Source organism: Myotis myotis, unplaced genomic scaffold (assembly GCF_014108235.1).
Source record: "Myotis myotis isolate mMyoMyo1 unplaced genomic scaffold, mMyoMyo1.p scaffold_m19_p_17, whole genome shotgun sequence".
Classification (NCBI taxonomy): Eukaryota; Metazoa; Chordata; class Mammalia; order Chiroptera; family Vespertilionidae; genus Myotis; species Myotis myotis.
The window spans coordinates 35,358,503-35,377,264 of NW_023416321.1; the positions used below are offsets into that span (position 1 = coordinate 35,358,503).

At 59.0% G+C, this 18,762-nt stretch overlaps 2 protein-coding genes across 4 annotated transcripts in view; one reads left to right on the plus strand and one right to left on the minus strand.

The window, feature by feature from the left end:
* The window catches only part of SGSM2 (small G protein signaling modulator 2), a 47,558-nt gene extending 39,632 nt beyond the window's left edge, over positions 1 to 7,926 (plus strand). Inside the window, exon 21 of one of the 2 annotated variants that reach the window (XR_004972927.1) lies at positions 4,398 to 4,523. Coding sequence is in view for 1 of the 2 variants with exons in the window: in XM_036341042.1 (XP_036196935.1) it covers positions 4,398 to 4,528 (131 nt within the window). In the remaining variant the exon portion in view is untranslated. Of the gene's footprint in view, positions 1 to 4,397 lie in introns of both variants that reach the window. The other variant, XM_036341042.1, reaches the window with a different exon arrangement.
* Positions 342 to 17,499, minus strand: MNT (MAX network transcriptional repressor). Of its 2 annotated transcripts, XM_036341054.1 has the most exons (7): positions 16,968 to 17,499; positions 14,698 to 14,888; positions 10,455 to 11,016; positions 9,881 to 9,922; positions 9,653 to 9,764; positions 4,208 to 4,400; positions 342 to 4,040 (listed from the first exon to the last, which is right to left on the minus strand). In XM_036341054.1, exons 2-7 carry the CDS (start codon positions 14,711 to 14,713, stop codon positions 3,283 to 3,285), a joined length of 1,683 nt encoding a protein of 560 aa, XP_036196947.1. In that variant the 5' UTR covers positions 14,714 to 14,888; positions 16,968 to 17,499; the 3' UTR covers positions 342 to 3,282. The 2 variants fall into 2 exon arrangements, with proteins under 2 accessions (XP_036196947.1, XP_036196946.1); XM_036341053.1 differs by lacking the exon at positions 14,698 to 14,888 and having other exon boundaries at positions 16,968 to 17,498.
* Positions 17,500 to 18,762: the final 1,263 nt, after the last annotated feature.

Below are 18,762 nucleotides of genomic sequence, written 5' to 3' on the forward strand. Positions count from 1 at the left end.
CCATCTCAAACCTGTTACTTTTTCTGCCAGAATGGGGCTAGTTCTTGGCTTTACTTCACTGTTGTTATGAGATAAAACAAGATAGTGTTTGTAAAATGGTTTGAGGAAGTACTGTAAAAGCATAAGGAAGACCAGAACTGCAGCTCTGGGAGCTTGATGATTCGACACCGGGATCAGAACGGGAAGGTCTCTAACCTTCTTCTAAAATTGACCAGCACCGAAGCTGCTTGAGGACCATCCCCCAAACACCAACAGGGAAAGGGACCTGCTGCTTCTTGCTGGAGGTCTCTGCCTCCTTTTGCAACAAAAGGACCCAGATGCTGCGGGCTGGCAGCTCCATCTCAGGTTGCAGTGCAGGTTTATTTCAATTTTATATTTTATTCCAGGCAAGTGCTTATTACATGGATAGTATTCATGTCTCAATACCTAAAGTCTTGGAGCATGAACAACCACTAGAATACAGTTCAATAGTAAAAATACAATATGTACAAAAGTAGGGTTTTTTGTAATTTTTTTTCCCACACAGCAGATGTATCCAAACACATAAAAATCTCTACAGTCTGTACTGGGGTCACTACAATTTATATTTCAGGAAACAGAGACACAGTGACCGAGTCCTCACTGTAAACAAGGGCCACCTCTTTGGGGGATGGGGGTGGGATCCTGGGATGGGGGAGCAGCAGCTGTTCCTGGAGAGAGCAGGGGTTCTGGTGACCCCCGCCCCCGTTTCCCTCCAGGCATTCCCTGCCCTTCTTTGCCCCCCCCCCCCCAAGGAACCAACCTCCCCCGCTCCCCGAGGTAAAGATTCCCAGCCAGTGAGCCACTCTGAACATCAAAAAGTAAAACACGCATGAGAGGTAAGATGTGTGTGTGCGCACGTCCCCCAGGCTGGAATGGCTAGGGAGGGAGGGGGGGGGGGGCAGGGCAGGCGGTCCCACAGGGTGAGGACAGATGTGGTCCTGATAGCTCTCAGAAGGGAGATGCCCAAAGGGCTGGGCGGCTGCCCTCTCGGGCACAGAGTCACAGCATTCACAAACAACAAGAACAGCAACACCCATCGTCACCAGTCTGGACATAGTCATTCGGCACTAGATTCAGAGCCCCCACTGCTGGGGACGGAGAGGGGCACGGGCAGCGGGCGGATGAGGTATCTGTGCAGGCCCGAGGGGCGACTGGCCGACACAAGTTTTAACTGGACCAGCCTCAGGATGTAGGGAGGTGAACAGAGCTGAGGAGAGGCGGTTCGCCCATGTTTTGGACTCTTCCCTGGGCACCAGGCCTGCCCTTCTCCCTGTTCTTCCCATTGTAATCCCATCGGGAGTGGGACTGGCTCCAGAGGACCCGGGTGGTGCTAGCGGCTGCAGGTGCAGGAAGGCAGCAAGCTTGTGAGGTGGGAGCGCTGCGTGGGCTGGGGGCAGAACGGGACTCTCTCCTGGAGGCCTCTAAGGCATCTGAAAGGCCTTCCCTTTCCCCACCCCCAGGAGAGACAGGAGAAAGTCCCCTGGGAGGTCTCCAGGACCAGGGAGGAACTGCAAGGGAGTTCTTAGGCATATAAATCCATTCAAGACCTCTGTGGGGGCCACTCCAGAGGATCCTGGGCCCCAACCTGTCAGTGCAAACTTCACACCTAGGGACACTCTCGTCCTCTCTCCCCACTGAAAGGCCTGTGTGTCCAGGTGGGGAGCCGAGTGTACCCGCGTGTGTAATGGTGTGTCTGACACAAGGCCACGTGTAATAAACACCTACATAAAAAGAGACCCGCCCAGCCGGAGTGGCTCAGTGGTTGAGCGTCGACCTATGAACCAGGTCATGGTTCGATTCCCAGTCAGGGCACATGCCTGGGTTGGGGCTCAATCCCCAGTGGGGGGTATGCAGGAGGCAGCCAATCAATGATTCTCTCTCATCATTGATGTTTCTGTCTCTCCCTCCCTCTCCAAAATCAATAAAAAATATATTAAAAAAATTAAAAAAGTCGAAGTCTGCCAAGGCGGAGGCAGGGAAAACAGCATCCCCTACACACCAGCTCCCCTCACTCCTCTCCACCCCAAGCTCAGCCCTGCCCTTGGCCCAACTAAGGACCTTTCCTCAGAGGAAGGCAGTGGCACACAGACGCCCCCACCAGGGTTCACTCGGTAACGCCCACTGGAGAAAGGGCAACGTTCAGGGCGGAGATGACGCTAGAGACGGCGTTGTTGGGGCAGAAGCAGCAGCCCTGCAACAGCCCGGCTCTGCTCCCTCTGCAGGTCCTCAGGGCCTCCTTGGGAAAGGGCTGGGAGCCTAGAGGGACCCCTGCCTCAACAGTGTGGCTTCAGGCTCCTGGAACCCAGACCAGATGTTGGTCCATGTCTCCCAGGTGGCACCCCAGGTACCCATCCGCAGGGGAGTGCAGAGCACTAAGCAGAGGCCAGTGAATCGGGGGAGTGACAGCCTTCTGGAAGCCAAAAGCCACGCCTAGGGATGGGAACGGAGGTCCGGAGCAGCTCAGTCCAGACCCAGGCCGGGGATGGTGGGGACGATGGGACAGCCAAGCCCCTCCTTCCCCACCCCACCCTCAGCCTGCCCTCTTGAGGTCAGGAGCCCAGTAGTAAGGGGTGAAAGGCTCAGAAACTTGGCAACAGCTTGGGTTTGGTTTACTGTTGGTAGAAAATCCTAACTAGTTTCTGCTGTAAGCAATCACAGTGACTGCAACTGGGTTGGCGCGCCCCAGGCTGGGGCACCCACCTGTCTGCGTAGGACTCCAGACTAGCCACTTCCTAGGACTTCTCACCTGCACTCAGAATAGGGCCCACGGTGCTCCCCAACTTTCTGAGCCAAGTTGCTTCAGTTCAGTTCCTCCTCTTTCCCCTCCATAGGCCTGGGAGGAGAGGCTGAGGCTCGGGAGGGAGGGCCCAGATCCTCAGCCACATCACCAGACAGAGCAATAGCAGCAGCAGCACAGGAAGGCAGCAGGGGAGGGAGAAGGCAGAGAACATGACATCCACATCAAACTGTTTCAGGGGACAGGATGGGGAGGCAGGAACAGCACCAGGCTGAATCGGCAGCACGTCCACCAGAGCGTCTCTCATCACTTTATCAAGTCCTAGTGCAGTGAACTAACCCCCTGCCCTGTGCCCAGCTCCCTCCCCTGGCTCAGAGTCTCTGCACCCCCTTCCCCTAGGAGGCCTGGGGGTGGGTGTGGGTGGGGTGGGCCTGGGCCGGACTGGAATGTGTGGAGCTGGTGGGAGAGTGTGGGGACAGGTTCCCCTTCTTGCCCCCACTGGGGGCCTCTGAGTGGCCTCATCCTCAAGCCAGCTTGAGTGTGCTGACCGGGAAGGAGGGCATGGTGACCATGGTCACAGGGTTGAGCACTGTCTGGCCCACCAGCTGGGGGTGGTGCACCACCTGAGCCCCCACGGCTGGCTTTGCCATGACGGTGGTGGGGGGCCCCAGCCCAGCTGTGCCATTCACTTGCTGGTGCGAGAGGGTGTGGGCAATGTGGCTCACCGCCACGGGCTGGCTCACTGCCACAGGCTGTGGGTATAGGGGAAGCTGGGAGCCAAGGTGGGCCACGTGGTTAAGGGTGGCAGGGTGCACTGTGATGTGGCCAATAGGGGGTGTGGCAGGCGCCAGCTGCACAGCAGGGCTGGGGGCTGAGGGGGCAATGTGGGCGATGTGCTTGCCGCCTGGCCCCTGGAGAACGTGGTTCACAGTCTGGATGACTGAGGCGTGGGTGGTGGCTGTGTGGGCGATGACTGTGGAGCCTCCCCCAGATGCAGCCATCAAATGGGCTGGAGCTGGTACCAGCGTCTGGGCAGGGGCAGCTGGTGGGGGAGGAGGAGCCGGCAGAGGTGTCTTCTGCTGTGGTGGCGGCTGCTGCCCAGGCAGATGGGCCGGAGACAGGGCCACAGGCTGGGGGTGGGGGTGCGGGTGGGGAGGCAGAGGCACAGGGGCGGTGATGGGCGGCGGCTTCGGCAGCTCCGGGTGGGGGCGCTGGCTCTGCTTGGGCAGGCCCAGGCCGGCCTGGTCCTCCTCCATATCCTCATCTATGTTGTCCTCGCCCTCTGTGGGGACACGAGGACAAGGATAGGTCAGAGGGCTTGGAAACACAAGGCTGGAGAAACAGATGCCCCTGGGGCCTGGGGACATCGTGGGGCTGGGATGGGAGGGCATCTTTTCCAGCAGGCAAACGCCTGGCCAGGAAGCCTGACGTCTGAGAGGTGGGGCTCACCAGAGGCAGTAGAGGTGGAAGCCTGGTCGTCCTCGGGCTGGCCTGTTTGTCGGAGCACACGGTCAATCTCTAGCACATCCATCCACTGGCTCAGCTCATGTTTGAGCTCTGCTAACCGCTGCTGCGTGGCGATCTTCTCCCGCGCCAGGCGCTCCATCTCATGCTCATATTCCTTCTCCTTCCTCTTCAGGGACTGGAGAGCAGGGCAAGGAAAAGCAGGACACCCTGAGCAGCAACCTTGGGCCCACAGTACCGCGAACGTCCCCCCACAGCCACCCTTGCTTCCAGATCACCTGGTCCACAGGGGCAGGTCTGCAGTGACTAGGGGGCTGATGGGGGCTGCTGGAGACCACACCTGCCTCCTGGCCATCGCTCTGCCCAGTGAGGCCCAGCGTCCCAGGACTGTGGGCTCTCCGGCAGGTCTCATTAAGAGAAAGCACAGATCCAGGTCAGCGACTTCCCCTTCTCCACATCAACTCTGGTCTGAAGGGCTTCGCTGCCTCTAGCCCCATCCACCCTCCTGGCAGCACCTCCCTCCATTCTGCAAATGACAAAAGGTGTCACAGGTTTCTCAGGTATTGCCCAAGGCCTATACATACCACCATTCGTACCATTATGTCACCCACTGATGCCGGAAGCTACCCTCCTTGGAACCCATTCCCCATAGAACCCCAAATGGGTCAGCCCTTTTCTCCACCTCATCATTCACTAGTCTACTTCAGTGTTCTTAGAGGACGACCCACTAGGCTTTGTAAAACCCCCACATTTCTTGATCTGCCTCTATCTGGCCCCCAGCGGCTGCTGGCTCTGCACCTCCTCTCTGACCTCCTAGGTCACTCCCTGAGCCTCTGTTTTCACACTGCTCACAGCCCCTAGGCTCCCCAGGCTGCTGAACCACCCTCAGCCCTGGAATGTGCTCCTCCTCTAACACCTGTACCTGAGTTGCAATGACCAATGAGAAATGGCTCTCGGGGTGCTGGACAGCATCGCTGACTTGACTGAGCACCCCTGGAGAGGCTTCTGTCTTTCCCACAGGTTCCGGGTCACTCTCACCCGAGAAGCTGATGTCACCCACTTCGCTAAGAACACCCTTATGCAAGGTGCCAACTCTCCTTCAAGTTCTCCAGGGCCACAGGCGACCATATGCCCCTTAGGCTGACCCCTCACAAGGGGCTGGATGCCATCTCTCAGACTGTGGCACTGCTCCCTATCAGAAGGGTCTCCAGTTTCCCTTTGCATGAGGCTTAATAGCAGCTCCAAAATGCCAGCTCATGCCCTATTTCTTGGCTGCCTTCCACTCCAAGTCTCAGCCATCCTCCATGACCTCCTGCCTCTGAAACCATTAAACCAACCTCAGTTTCACAGGCCTCCCTGTGGCTGGCTTCTCCTCGGCCCACGCACGTCGTGACTGCTGGGTCAACCAGATGACAGACAATCCTGCCCTGCTACCTCCCGGGTCTCTTACCGGAACTGCTCCTGAGCTTCTAGCTTCCAAGCTTGCCAGTCACGGCCAGTGCAGAGCTCACTGGCTCTTCACGCACCAAACTCACTGCTTGGTCTTGGTTTGCCTCTCCCACCCTTATGTATCCTGATGCTCACATGTGGCTCCTCCCTTCTCAGTCTTATCTGCTTGGGCTCCAAGACCACACTTGGCCCCCACCTCCTCCACGGCCCTCAACAGTCCATCCTCCTGACAAACACCACATACCTGAGCATTTCACGAAACTGTCAGGGTACACTTAATCAGACAATGACTCATATCACAAAATATCTCATGTTTAGTTTTCCACCGCATACACTGTCCTGTCTGACCCTGTGAGAGAAGGCAAGGACTCTCTGTAGTTGGCGCATATCCCCTGGCTCCCCCAGTGGCAGGACAGAGCTGTGGACAGTGTCTCACTTGGCCCAGGGGAAGAATCTGAGGCTGGGAGTGTGTGAGCTCCCGCCTCTATCCTGCCTCTCCCTGCATCTCAGGAGAAGCACAGTCACCATTAGGTTTGAGTTTCTCGATTTCATTTCCCCAGGGCAGCCCCTCTTGACTGTTCACCTGCCCTCTTGGGCATAACAATGTCTTCAACTCCACACACCAACTAGGCCCAACTTCCCCACGTCCCCTCCTGCAGACCTTAATTCCTTACCGCACCAGTGAGATACCTCAAACCATTCGTGCCTGCAACACAAAGCCCAGACACAGCCATGCTCGGTAGCAGCCCGAAACCTGGTAGCTTTACACTTCCGTAGCCGTCCCAGGCCACACAGCCCCCTCTATCTTCTTGGCTTTGAGATGAACCTGCTTCTCCCCATATTTCTTCCAGAAAGACCCCTCCTCTTACCCACACCCACCTGTCTGGCTTCTCCCCCAAAGAGGCCACTGCTAGACATGACATCAGTTGAGGCCACATAAATGACAGGGCCTGTGGCGAGTCAACCCTCACTCCAACCTGGCTGCTGCGGGCTGCAAGTGGCCATCCTGAACTCTACCTGCTAGCACAGCGGTTCTCAACCTGTGGGTCGCGACCCCTTTGGCGGTTCGAACGACCCTTTCACAAGGGTCGCCTAAGACCATCCTGCATATCAGATATTTACATTATGATTCATAACAGTAGCAACATTACAGTTATGAAGTAGCAACGAAAATAATTTTATGGTTGAGTCACAACATGGGTCACAACCTTAAAGGGCCAGAAGGTTGAGAACCACTGTGCTAGCAGGAGAGGAAGACTTCTGGCGCAGGGAGAGAGAACATCCGGGGCCCACCCCTCCTTTTCTCACCCAGCCCAGTTCCCCACAGGCCTAGAAGCCCCTGAAAGTTTCCCCAGGGTATAACTTTAGTCTGCTTCATTTTAATATTTTTTAAATTGACTTCAGAGAGAGAGAGGGAGAGAGAGATAGAAACATCAATGATGAGAGAGAATAGATCAGTTGCCTCCTGCACACCCCCTACTGGGGATCGAGCCCGCAACCCAGGCATGTGCCCTGACCGGGAATCCAAACCTGTGACCTCCTGGTTCACGGGTTGAGGCTCAACCACTGAGCAACACCAGCTGGACACACATTGCTTCATTTTAAACCCATTTCCTTTCTAAGACTACCTGGATGTGTGGTTTGGTGCCTGCCTACTCCTCCTCTTCCTGTCTCTGTCCACTTAACTGTCATTTTTCAAATGCTTTAGCACCTCCAAGCTACTCCGGGTCTGGCCGGGGACTAATCTTCCCACAGCTTCCTGCCTCACACACCACCAGAGCCCTCGGTGTACACGCCCTACCTACGTGGCCTCTCCAGTTTTCTCTTTCAGCTCCCATTGCGCGCCCTGCTGCCTCCCTTCTCTGCATGGCAGTCCTCTCGCTGGAGAAACTTCGCCTGTTGTGCTCTCTGCCCTCTGCTTTGATTGGGTCAGCCTGAGACCCTCAGGTCTCAAGTCAAATGCTCTGTCCTCAGCAACAACTCCCCACCCAGAACAAATCCTGCAATCCTGTCCTTATTACGCCCTCCGGCACCGTCCTCTGGTTTATTTGTTTATAATCTAACACAAGACCCAACCCAGGAGGACAGAGACCCATACTTTTTTCTTTGCTCCCTGCTTTATCCTCAGAATCAGACACAGGACTGTCCGTAGTGCTTGAATGAATAAATAAAAGAGTGAAGTTGAGGGTTTAGACAGCCTTGTAAGTTTCTGCTTCCACTGTCAGCCCCGGGACAAGTATCTCTATGGACAGCCTGCACCCAACTTGCTTCCCATTCAGCCCAAGCAAACATCCCGATTTTGCTGGTTCCACTGAATCTCTACGATGTACTTTCAAATCCACACGTCATGGCAGCAAGACTGCCTTCCCTAAGTATGTGTTTATACAGAGGAACATTCCCATTTCTCAATAATTGCTATTAAGTTAATACTTATAGAAGGCCAATCCTCCTAACATTCCCATGATGGAGACACTTTTTTCCTATTTAGCGACACCAGAGTACAGGAGAAGAAACTGGTATTCACACACACACACACACACACACACACACACAGCATTTGATCAGGGATGTGCTCCCACGCTACATGGCTGACAGACCAGTATCTTACATTCAAGCCCAAATTCTGCAAAAACATCCCAGAAACAAGCCTCCGGGGTACGGTGCTAAAACCACGGCCCGGCCGCCTCCCTCCCCCTCCCGAGCCCATCCGGACGCAGGCGCCGCGCCCCGCCCCGCCAGGAGCACGCGCGCACCCACGCGGACCCGGCTTTGCTGTGTCACCCCGGGGCCCGCACCCCACCTCCGCGCGCCCAGGAGCTCCGCCCCCACCCGGCCCGACCAATCCGCGGGCCCGGCCCCGCCCTTCCCGGGCGCTGGGAAGCGCGCCAGCCCCGCCCCCTCGGCCGGAGAGCGGGCGGAAGGGCGCGCGCTGGTGGGAGGCAGCCGGCTGGGAGCAGCCGAGAGGCAGTGCGTCCGCCCTTCAGCGAGTCAGGCAGCGGTTACCTCAGGGCTGTGACCCCGCGGCCGCGGCCGAGGGAGGGGGTGCTCCCCCGCTGGCTTCCAGCCCAGCCCTCAGGCTTCCCGAGCCCGCCGACAGGGAGACCCGCGGCGCCTCCGCCCCCGCCCCGCGCCGGCAGGCAGCCCTAGGCCCTCCCACTCCCCCCACGGCCGACTCCGACTCCGACTCCGACTCCGTCTCCGCTGCAGCCGAGCGTGGCGGCCCGCCCCACCCCCACAGCCTCCTTCCCGGCACGCGAACCTACGGCCGGTTTCCAAGGAAACCGAAACTCGGGCCGTCATGGCAACAGCCTTATCTGACGGGCGCTCCCCCCACCCCCCCCCGTACTGAGGGCCAATGCCCGAAGGGAGGGGACACAGCCAGGAGGGCCGCCTGGAAAGGGCTTTTGAACAATCCAGACGAAAGGAAAGCGTCATTTTTAAGGATTCGGTGCCACAGGGGCTGTCACCGCATTTCCCAAACCCCAGGTTGAACGGGTCGTGCACCTTCGTGCACTGTTGACCTTAATCCTTCTGGGGTGAAAACGGGGGCTTCACCGGCGCGCCGCCGAGGGGAAGGAGCCACGCCCAGGGGACCCCACCCACCCACGAGGCTCGGGGGGAACCCGGTTCCGCCCCGGCACTGCGGACGGGCGGAGGCGCGGGCCGCCCCACGCCCTTCCCACCCCGGCGGCCGGCGGCGGCGGAGCGGGGCGGGCGCGGGTGAGTCACCGGCTCGAAGCCCGGCAGCTGGCGGGGCTCCGCGGGGCTGTCCGGCGGGCCGGCCTCCCTGCGCAGGCGCGCGCCCTCCCGCCCCCTCCCGGGCGGGGAGCCCCGCTGACGTCACCGGCCATGTGCTCAGCGCCCGCGTGGAGGCGGGCGGAGCTGCGCGAGGGGCGGAGGCCGCGGGGGGAGGAGGAAGCTGGCGCGGCGCGGGGCCGGCACCACCGCCCGCCGCTCCCCGCAGGCTCCCGCGCGCCGTACCTGGATGTACCGCAGCGCCGTCCGCAGCACGCTCAGATTCGAGGTCTTCTTGTCGTCCACGTTGGGGATGTTGCGCTTCAGGGTCTCAAAGCATTCCTTTAGATGGGCCCTCCTGCGGAGCGGAGGGGGGCGCCCGTCAGCCCGTGCGAGGGGCGTGGGGACACGGGGTGGGGGGGGTGAGGGGAGCTGGGGTCCAGGGGCAGAACCCGATCGCCCGCGCGCACACACCTGTTCTTCTCCAGTTTGTTGTGGACTTCTCTGGTTCCGATCCTGCAACCCAGACAGACCGGAGGCTCAGGGAGGAGGGCCCGATTAGGCGGCCTACCTGTCCGACCCCCAAGCCAAACGCCACGGGCTTTTCCTCCGGACTCTCTCTCTCTCTCAAAGCAGCAGGGCGAGATGTGGACCCCGTGGAGGGCGCATGTGTGCCCATAATTCACAACCCCTTCAACCCTCCATCCCGCCTGAGACACAAGGGCTCCTCGGACTCAAAGAGAGAGGGAGCCGACCCCAGCCCTCAGCCAGGGGACCCATAACGCGACACTCCTTCCAAAGGCTACAAATACCATCAGCTCCGGCCTCGGACGGAACCGGAGAGCAGAGGGCAATGCTCATTCCCCTGCCCGAGGGGCCGGCACAGCGAGACTGTGTGAAACTCAGGAGGGCGCTTTTTGGTCGGCGAGGTCGGGAGGGCATGGCTCTGAAGGGCAGGCTTGGGAGGGTGCTTTCCCTGGCACACAGCCCATGGGGGCGGGCAGTTCTCTCCATTCCGCCAGCCCCACCTCGGCCACACCTCACTTACCCCCCAGGCCTCTTCTTCTGTTCGCCGGACTTGACTTCTTCCGTCGGTGCCAACTTCAGGGTCCCAAGAGCGGGCGGGGGTGGCTGCTGGGGGGCCAGCTGTGGCTGGACTCCCGGGTGGGGCGCTATGGTCAGGATGGGTGTGGGGAGGGGCTGCAGAGGCTTGGGGCTGCCGGTGGGCTTGGAGTCCGGCAGTAGGGGCGCAGGGGTGGGCATCTGTGGCCTGGTGGGCAGGGGAGCAGGATCCTTAATGCTGAGTCCAGGGGTGTTAACCAGGGTGGGCTGGCGAGGTGCCAGGGGCAGAGGCTGGGCGGCAGGGGGCAGTGGTGGGGGCGGGGGCAGGGGCTGAGGGGAGTTGGTCACTACTGGAATAGGAATGACAGTCAGTGGGGTGGGGGTGGCAAGTGCGGGTGGGGGTGCCGGTGGGGGTGCTGGTGGCGACAGAGGCAGGGGTGGTGCCTCGATGCGGGGTTCCTCCACAGGCAGGGCATGGGCCAGCCTGGCCAGGCTGCTGGCCTTCTTCTGCTCCTGTTCCCGTTCCAAGCGAAGACGCTCCTGCTCCTCTACGCAGAGGGAACACAAGGATTGTCTCAGCGGGACCAACAGCCCTGGGCTCCAGCTTCACCTGTCCTTCACCAGCAGAGCATACCCCATCCCCTGACCTTGTGCCAGTCAGGGCCCAGTGACACCTCTGCTCAGCTTGAGATGCCACAAATATCCGTCCATACCCAGCTAGGCTCTGGGCTCAGTGCTGGTGGCACAGCAATGAGCAAATGAAACGCCCAGTCCCTGCCTTTGGGGAGTCCCAGGCCTGGAGGGTGGCGGAAGGGACAAGTAACGGGATAATAATCCCGGCTAGGAGAGCAGACAGGCCTTGGCGGAGTGGGAGGCGTCAGAGAGGATGCTGAAGGCTTAGCCACTTGAAGGTTGAAGGGTTAGGCAGTTGATGAGCAAGGGTCAGGAGCAAAGGGTGACAGATGAGATGGGCAGAGGCCAGTCCATGACAGATCATAGCTTCTGGGCCAGACCTTCAACAGTATTTACCAATAGAAGGCAAGCAGTACCGCCCTGGCTGGTTTGGCTTAGTGGATAGAGCGTCGGCCTGCAGACTGAAGGGTCCCGGGTTCGATTCCAGTACGGGCACATGCCCGGGTTGTGGGCTTGGTCTCCAGTAGGGGGGTACAGGAGGCAGCCTATCAGTGATTCTCATCATAGATGTTTCTCTCTCCCTCTCCCTCTCTGAAAGCAATAATGTATATATATAAAAGAAGGCAAGGAGTACCTTCATTTCACAGATTGAGATAAATTAGCTCAGAGAGGCAAAGTGATTTGCTGAGGGTCCACAGCAAGTCACAGGTAAAATGGGTCGACCCAGCCAGATCTCTTCGACACAGGGTGGATGCCTGGCACTTACTGTGCCAACATATGCTCACTCGGTGTCTACACACACACCTGGGTCCTCACAAGAACCCCCCACCACAGGTAGGGCAAGGGCATCACCTTCAGCTCACACATGAGGAAATAGGCTCAGGACTCGGGACTCTTAGGCCATGTCCCAAAGCCTCTGGTTCCCTCAGGGACCCTACAAAACATAATTGGTCCTTCTCTGTCCTTCGTCTTGCTGAAACTCATTTCCCTCAAATGCCACCCACTTCCCCCAGCAGCATAAACTAGAAAGGTACAAGGCAGGCAGGCAGGCAGGCAGGAAAGCCGTGGCCTTTTTAATGGAGGTTGAACAAGGCAACGAGTTCAGGCAACATTGCACCATCGTCCAGCACCTCTGCTGAAAGAAAGCCTTGCAGGAAAGGCTTTAGCAGCTGGCTGGGAACAGGGTTAAGGGGAGCGGCCCCTCCTGCTCCAAAGGCCCCACTCTACCGCCACCCTGCCCCATTTGGGAGCCCCTGGCTACAGAGCTGGGCCAGGGCCCTGGGGAGCGGCTGCAGCCCCCAGGCCAGGGAGCAGGCTGGTCAACCTGCCCTCCCTCCTGCCCCGATTCACCACAATGCAGACTAACCCAGCTGACAGCACAGCACGGACATGCCCCAAACAGGCCACCCCACAAGGGGTGGGGCTGAGGGATGAGGTTGGCAAACCACCTCCCTCAGCAGGAGGGCATCAACCCCCACTTGTCTGCCAGGCTCCGGGGCCCCAGAAAACCTTAGAGCTCAGGGCCCTTTAGCCAATCAACAACTTGAGTGAGCCAGAGCCTGCTCGGAGCCCCTCCCCCCACAAAGAGGCAAAGGAGGAAGTAGAGGGGGATGTGCTCTGAGAGGGGAAGCACTCAGTGGTTTCCCAGCAGCCAGAGCTCAGGAGCTGGACAGGTCAGCACCGGCCTCTTCCGCGTCTGTCTCCTCTGCCCTTCAGGAAGGGGAGCTGCAGGGCCAGAGCAGGCCCACTCCAACTGGGGGAGCCCTTGCTCTCCCAGGCCTTTCCAGCCAGCACTGACTTACGTTACAGCCCCAAAGAAAACCAGCTCTCTGCTCCAGCTTCCCACAGGAACACACTGGGAAAGAAGCCCGCTGAGTTCCAGTTATGGAGCCCTTCTCAGGCCTAGCCTGGGACATCCCTAGTCCACTTCTCTGCACCCATCTTCACCTCTCCCCTCCCCACACTCAAGACAAGAACCTCGCACTCAGAGCCCAACGCAGTCCCCACCTCCATTCCTTTGAACCAGGACCCAAATTTTCATTGGCCTTGCGTTAGTATCCCACTCTCCCATATTTAGGGGGAGACAGGGCCCCAATCCCAAGGATAGGTGACCTGGGACCTCAGACAGAAGGCAAACCTCATATTCCCCATTTTTAAAAGCAACTCCAAAGTTCACCCAGGAGATGGCAACCTCCTCACCTACCCTTCTCTTCAAAAGCCAGGCAGGTTCGCCTCACAGGTGCCAGAAAGGACCCACGTGAAAGGCCAAACTCTATCACACCTGGATCAGCATGAAAAACCTTAACTGGTGCCGAAACCGGTTTGGCTCAGTGGATAGAGTGTCGGCTTGCGGACTGAGGGGTCCCAGGTTCGATTCCGGTCAGGGGCATGTACCTGGGTTGCGGGCACATCCCCAGTAGGAGATGTGCAGGAGGCAGCTGATCGATGTTTCTCTCTCATCGATGTTTCTAACTATCTCTCTCCCTTCCTCTCTGTAAAAAATCAATAAAATATATTAAAAGAAAAAAAAGAAAAACCTTAACTGGTGGTAAAGAACAGGGGACAGCCCAGGCCAGACCCAGCCCACCAAAGCGTCCTGCCTCCTCCCCACCACCTCTGACTCAATCCCAACCCAGCAGCTACTCTCTCCCAGTGCACTGTGGCAGGGAAGACAGTATAGGGGAAGCAAGCTGGCAGTCCCTGGGGGCCTCCCTAGGAGCATATAGGTTTAGGCTCTTTAAAATAATGCTCTGCTGCACCCATGAGTGCACTGACTTCTCACTCCCACATACTCTGGTAACTGCCCTGGGCTCTGTCCAGAGGCTGTACCCCACCCCACCCCAGGGAATTTAGCATGACCTCTCTGGGGTGATCCCCAGGGCCATGGAGTGTACCGGCATTATGCTCCCTTCAGCTATCCCCAGTGACTGTGACCCAGGTGCTCAGCTGGCACAGGGCTGGAGCTTGAGACATCCACACCTGGTGACCCCAAATATGTGGGGTCATTCTCCCCTCCTGCATGCTAACAGTGAGCTTGGCACATAAGGCAGGCCCAGGGTGCAACTAGGTCAGAAGCCTTGGACACTTGGCCAGCATCCTCCAATCAAGGTAGAAAAGGGTCCCCCAATGGAGCCATCTCCATGAATGCTGGGAAATGACCAAGCCCTCTTGCTAACCACCAAGATGACCTTGCCCTTCCCTCTCCTCTCTCTCACACACACAGGCACACACATCCTCAGGTTCATCATGTAAGCAATCTGGCTGCTCTAGGTCAGGAAACTGGCCGTTGAGGTTAAATGGGGGCATGCATAAGAGGCTCCCTGTTCAGAGCTGCTCATCAGGCACATAACCTGGGACAGCAGTTTTGATCAGAAGATTCATGCACCACCCCCTCCTGTCCCATTCTTCCCACTCCCAGTCTGAGGACAGGCCATCAAGGAGAAAATGAACACTGGAGAGCAAATTGCCGTGGCCTGATCTAGCCATCTGTACGTGAGGTTTTGGTGTAGATTTGGCTTTCCGGCATCCACCCATCCACTAAGAACCTGCCCCACCAACAAGCTGTGCCTGGGCAGCTGAACTAGGCTTCAACTCACCTCCAGCTCTCACCATGTGGGGGAGAGGGCAGGGCTCTGCAACTTCTTAGGAGAGAACCATTCCCAGGTTCCTTCACAGAGTTGCACACATCCTCCCTGTCCTTACTGGTCAGCTGTGGATTTACTTATTTTGGAAAGGGTGGACAGACAATAGTGGGGGTCTTCTCCCTTTTCCCATATGACCAACTAGCCTGCAGGTAAAGTAAAGATGAAGTGAGTGTTTCCCTGAGACAAGGTCAGGGTCAATCCCGTTCACCTCTAGCACAGTGCCTGGTACACAATGGGGACACAATAGGTATTCTTGAACTGCATTGTATTGATGGTGGCAGCAGGTGACTCAGTCTCTCCAAATCTTGTGCAAGCTCCTCCCCCTGCTTCTGGGCACGCAGTTCTCGGTCACCACCAACACGATCCACCGCCTGACCCTACTCTGGACCCCAAAGAAAAGGGGGAGGGGCGTTTGGGTTGATGTCCTGGCCCATCCGTTCTGAAAAACCCAAGCATCTCAGTCTCACATATCTCGAGTGACTTGACCTTGAGAGACCGGTGGAGCAACTGGGCCATCCGACCCGCCGCTCTGGGTCCCTGGGCGGCTGCGACTCCCCCCGCGGGCCGCAGCATTGGCGGCGCGGCAGCAGGCGCGCGCGCACGCACACACACGCGCACACACAACACACACTACTACCTCCTGCATGACTCATCACTGAAGCAACAATAGGCAGAGAGAAAGGAAAGGAGGGCGAAGCGAAATCTCCACCACCACCAACCCGCCTGAAGGGCTGGGAGGGGGAGGGTTAAGGAGGGCAGGAGTCCCCCGCTGCTGCACACACACCCCGACTGATGAGGGATGAGGCCCTGGGAGCAGCACGGAAAACGGAGGTCTTTCCCAGCCCCCTCTTCTGCAGCGCCCTGAAGCTAGGGGCCGTCAGCAAGGGCGAGTGGGGATGGGGGGCATCTGAAATCTTCGTCTCTCTCCCCTGTCCAGGAAGCGCCAAAGTTTGCCCCTTCTTCGCCCGGCTCATTCCACAACGTGACCGGGGATGTTGCCAGGAGATCCCGGTGAGAACGTTTCGGGGTCAGTGGGAACGTGTGAGCTCTAAATATCCTGTTGCTCCGCAATTCTAAGGGTTTCCCTCGTCTCAAAAACAGGAGGTTGGGGCGAGAACCGACAGGTAAGCCCGGCTCCTCCTTCGCAGGCAAAAGGCTCTCCCCGAGAGAGATCAGCGCCCAGAGCCAGGGCCCAACCGGGCGCCAGGCCTCCGGCCAGCCCCGCCCAGACCCCGCCTCCGGTCGAGCGCGAGGCAGCGAGGAGGGGCCCGGCCGCGCCGTCCCTAGCGGGAGTGTCCCCGGTGCACGTGGTCGGGGGCGGGGTCCGTCCACGTCACCAGCCGGTGTAACCAACGGGCTTGGTACGCAGACACACGCAGCATTCCAGCCGAAAGCGGGTATGGAACGCGCAGACACGCCACATTCCACACCGGCTAAAGTGGGGCGCAGAGAGGGGGGCCCGGGGGCTGCCCCCAGCGACCTGCGGGCCGTTTTTCAAACACCCAATCAGCCGGCTCTCACCCAAACCCCTGACGCTAGACCCAGCCCAAGCTCCGGGAGGCGGGGTCAGGCGGGGCTGGCCAGGATCATAAGACACGCGATGTCATTTCATTCTGCAAAGGCCGCCTCCGCCCCAGTGGCGCGTAGATCTGCCAGGAGTGCCCCCCACACCCGCCCCGTACGGCCAGGGGAGCTGGGGAGTTGCTCCGCGTAGAGTAATTTCTACCCCACACTCCGTTACACACACGCCCACTCGTGTGCACTGTACACTCGCCCATGTACACGTCCGTTCATCTGCTCTCCTCCAGGCTCCCATCACACATCCCCCGTGCACACACGCACGCACACACAGGTCTGCCACCCCCACGCAACACCACTGCTCACCCCACCCCCGGCTCTCACATACTCAAAGCTACCGAGGGTGCCACTGACCCACGCGAAAGGAGCCCTACAAAAGGTGCACAAGGGGTGGCAGGCAGCTGGGGTGGCGCTCACAGGAGCCGGGTCCCTCGCTGCATGCTAATGAAGTCATTAATTAATTTCCCTGCCCACAACACTCCTCCCTCCCCGGGCGGCGGCTCTTGCGCCGAGCCTTGCACTGCTGGCTTCGCGGGCCGCCCGGGAGAGGGTCTTCTTGTCCGTGGTTTCGGCGTGGGTTCGGGGGCCCGGGTCGCTTCGCCTCCCCTTCCCGGGTGCCCCAGGGGCCCAGCCCCGCCGCTCACCACGTGCTCTCTGTTGTTGCTGCGCTTGCCATTCCAGGAAGCGGGCCGCCTCCAGTAGCGTCTCTATGCTCATCGCGCTGAGAGCTGCCGGGGGCGCGCCGGGGCCGAGACTGCGGCCCGCGAGCCAGGCACAGGACAGGCTGGCGGGCAGGCAGGAGGGAGGGATCACCTCCGGGGGGCGACAGGGCTGGGCGGCGCAGCGCACTCCGCAGGCAAGAACGGGGGAGCACGGGCAGGAAAATCAATGTCTCCCAAAATATTTGCAAAATATAATTTGCAAATTTAAAATAATTTGATGCAAAGAAAAAAAGAGGCGGCACTGCCTTCTTCCTTCCCCTCCCTCTCTTCCTTCCTTCTATTGCCTCCCGCCCCGCGGCCCCCGGGAGTCCCGCCGACAAGAAAAGGCTTTGCAACAAGATGGCGAGGAGGCACCGACACACACAACAAGGGAAGGAGCCGCGCTACCCCCGGCCGCCGCCCCCGCTACTACACCGGGGCCGCAGCCAAAGCCCGGACCGGAGCCCCCACCCGCAGGGCCGCGGCGCCTCACGGAGGGAGGGGCGGGGTCGGGAGCGAGCTGTCTCCACCCACTTACGGCGCTAGCACACGTGGCCTGGGTGGGGGTGGAAGCTCGCGCCGGGTTCGCGCCCTTCATTTCCGCTTTCCAGCCTCGCCCCGCCCCGATTGTATGCCACAAGTTGAACAAGGGTGTGTTTGGATCATTCACAACGAAATTTGTCCTGCTGGAGGGAAGGTGGAAAATTCATCACTTAAGAAGCTCAAATAAGGACATTTTAGGTCAGGGAAACATTAGGATGGTAGACACCGGCCTGATCTTTGGTTCTCCGCTCCCTACCCACACGTGACCTAATTCCTGCAACCACCCGGCTGTCGCAATTGCCCCGGGATCCGCCCCTGGGCGGAGCTGACAGCCGGAGGCTGCCAGAGAACTTGGAAGGAGCGGACTGGCGATCCGATTCCGCGTTTTGTCTCCATTCCTCCCCCCGCAGTGCGTTAGCATTCTATTAGGCGACGTCATCGGGCCACGGGCCAATGGGCGGGCAGGACAACACGGCATGGAGCAGCTCCACATGGACACCCCGCACCGCCGGCCTTCCGTTTAAAGGGCCAGTGTTTAGCCGGGTCACTTTCGCGGGTGCGGATGGGGCCACTGTGTGAATGGGAGATGGAACGTTGGAGTGAAATTCCGCAGTTGTTCCCTGAGGCTTAGCCTTGACTTTTCACTAGCCTTCCTTTAAAACAAAGTATCTTCCTTTCCTTCCCCTAAACTCTGTCCACTGCTCTCTGATGTGGGTGGAGGCTCAAATTGTGCCACCCCAAAAGCCACCCATTACTCTGGGACCCGGGCGGGGCGGTTATGGCGAGGCATCCCCAACCCGGACCAAGGGGGCGTGGCCCAAATCGGGAACAACAACGTGGAGGGCGGAAGCCCGGCCCTCCTGGCGGCTGGCAGAGACCGCGGGCGGGGCTCGGGGGCGGGGCCTCTTGGCCCGGCCTCAACCGGGGTCGCCCAGAGGGCTGGCCTTCCCCCCACCCCTTTACCTCCCCACCTTGGCGGGCACCCTTCTTACCGCTGTTTCCTGCGCTAGTGTTTGGGGGTGCATTCAGAAAGTTATAACTTTGAGGTCAGCTTGCCCAAATCTTCATCTTGCAGGTAAGGAAACAGGCCCAGAAACTAGAAAGGACTCAGTATTCCAGTTGTTCCGTAGGGAGGAGCATTTATTTCTGACCCAAGATGACTCCTTTGAAGGCAGTTCTAGGGCAGGGTCCCCAA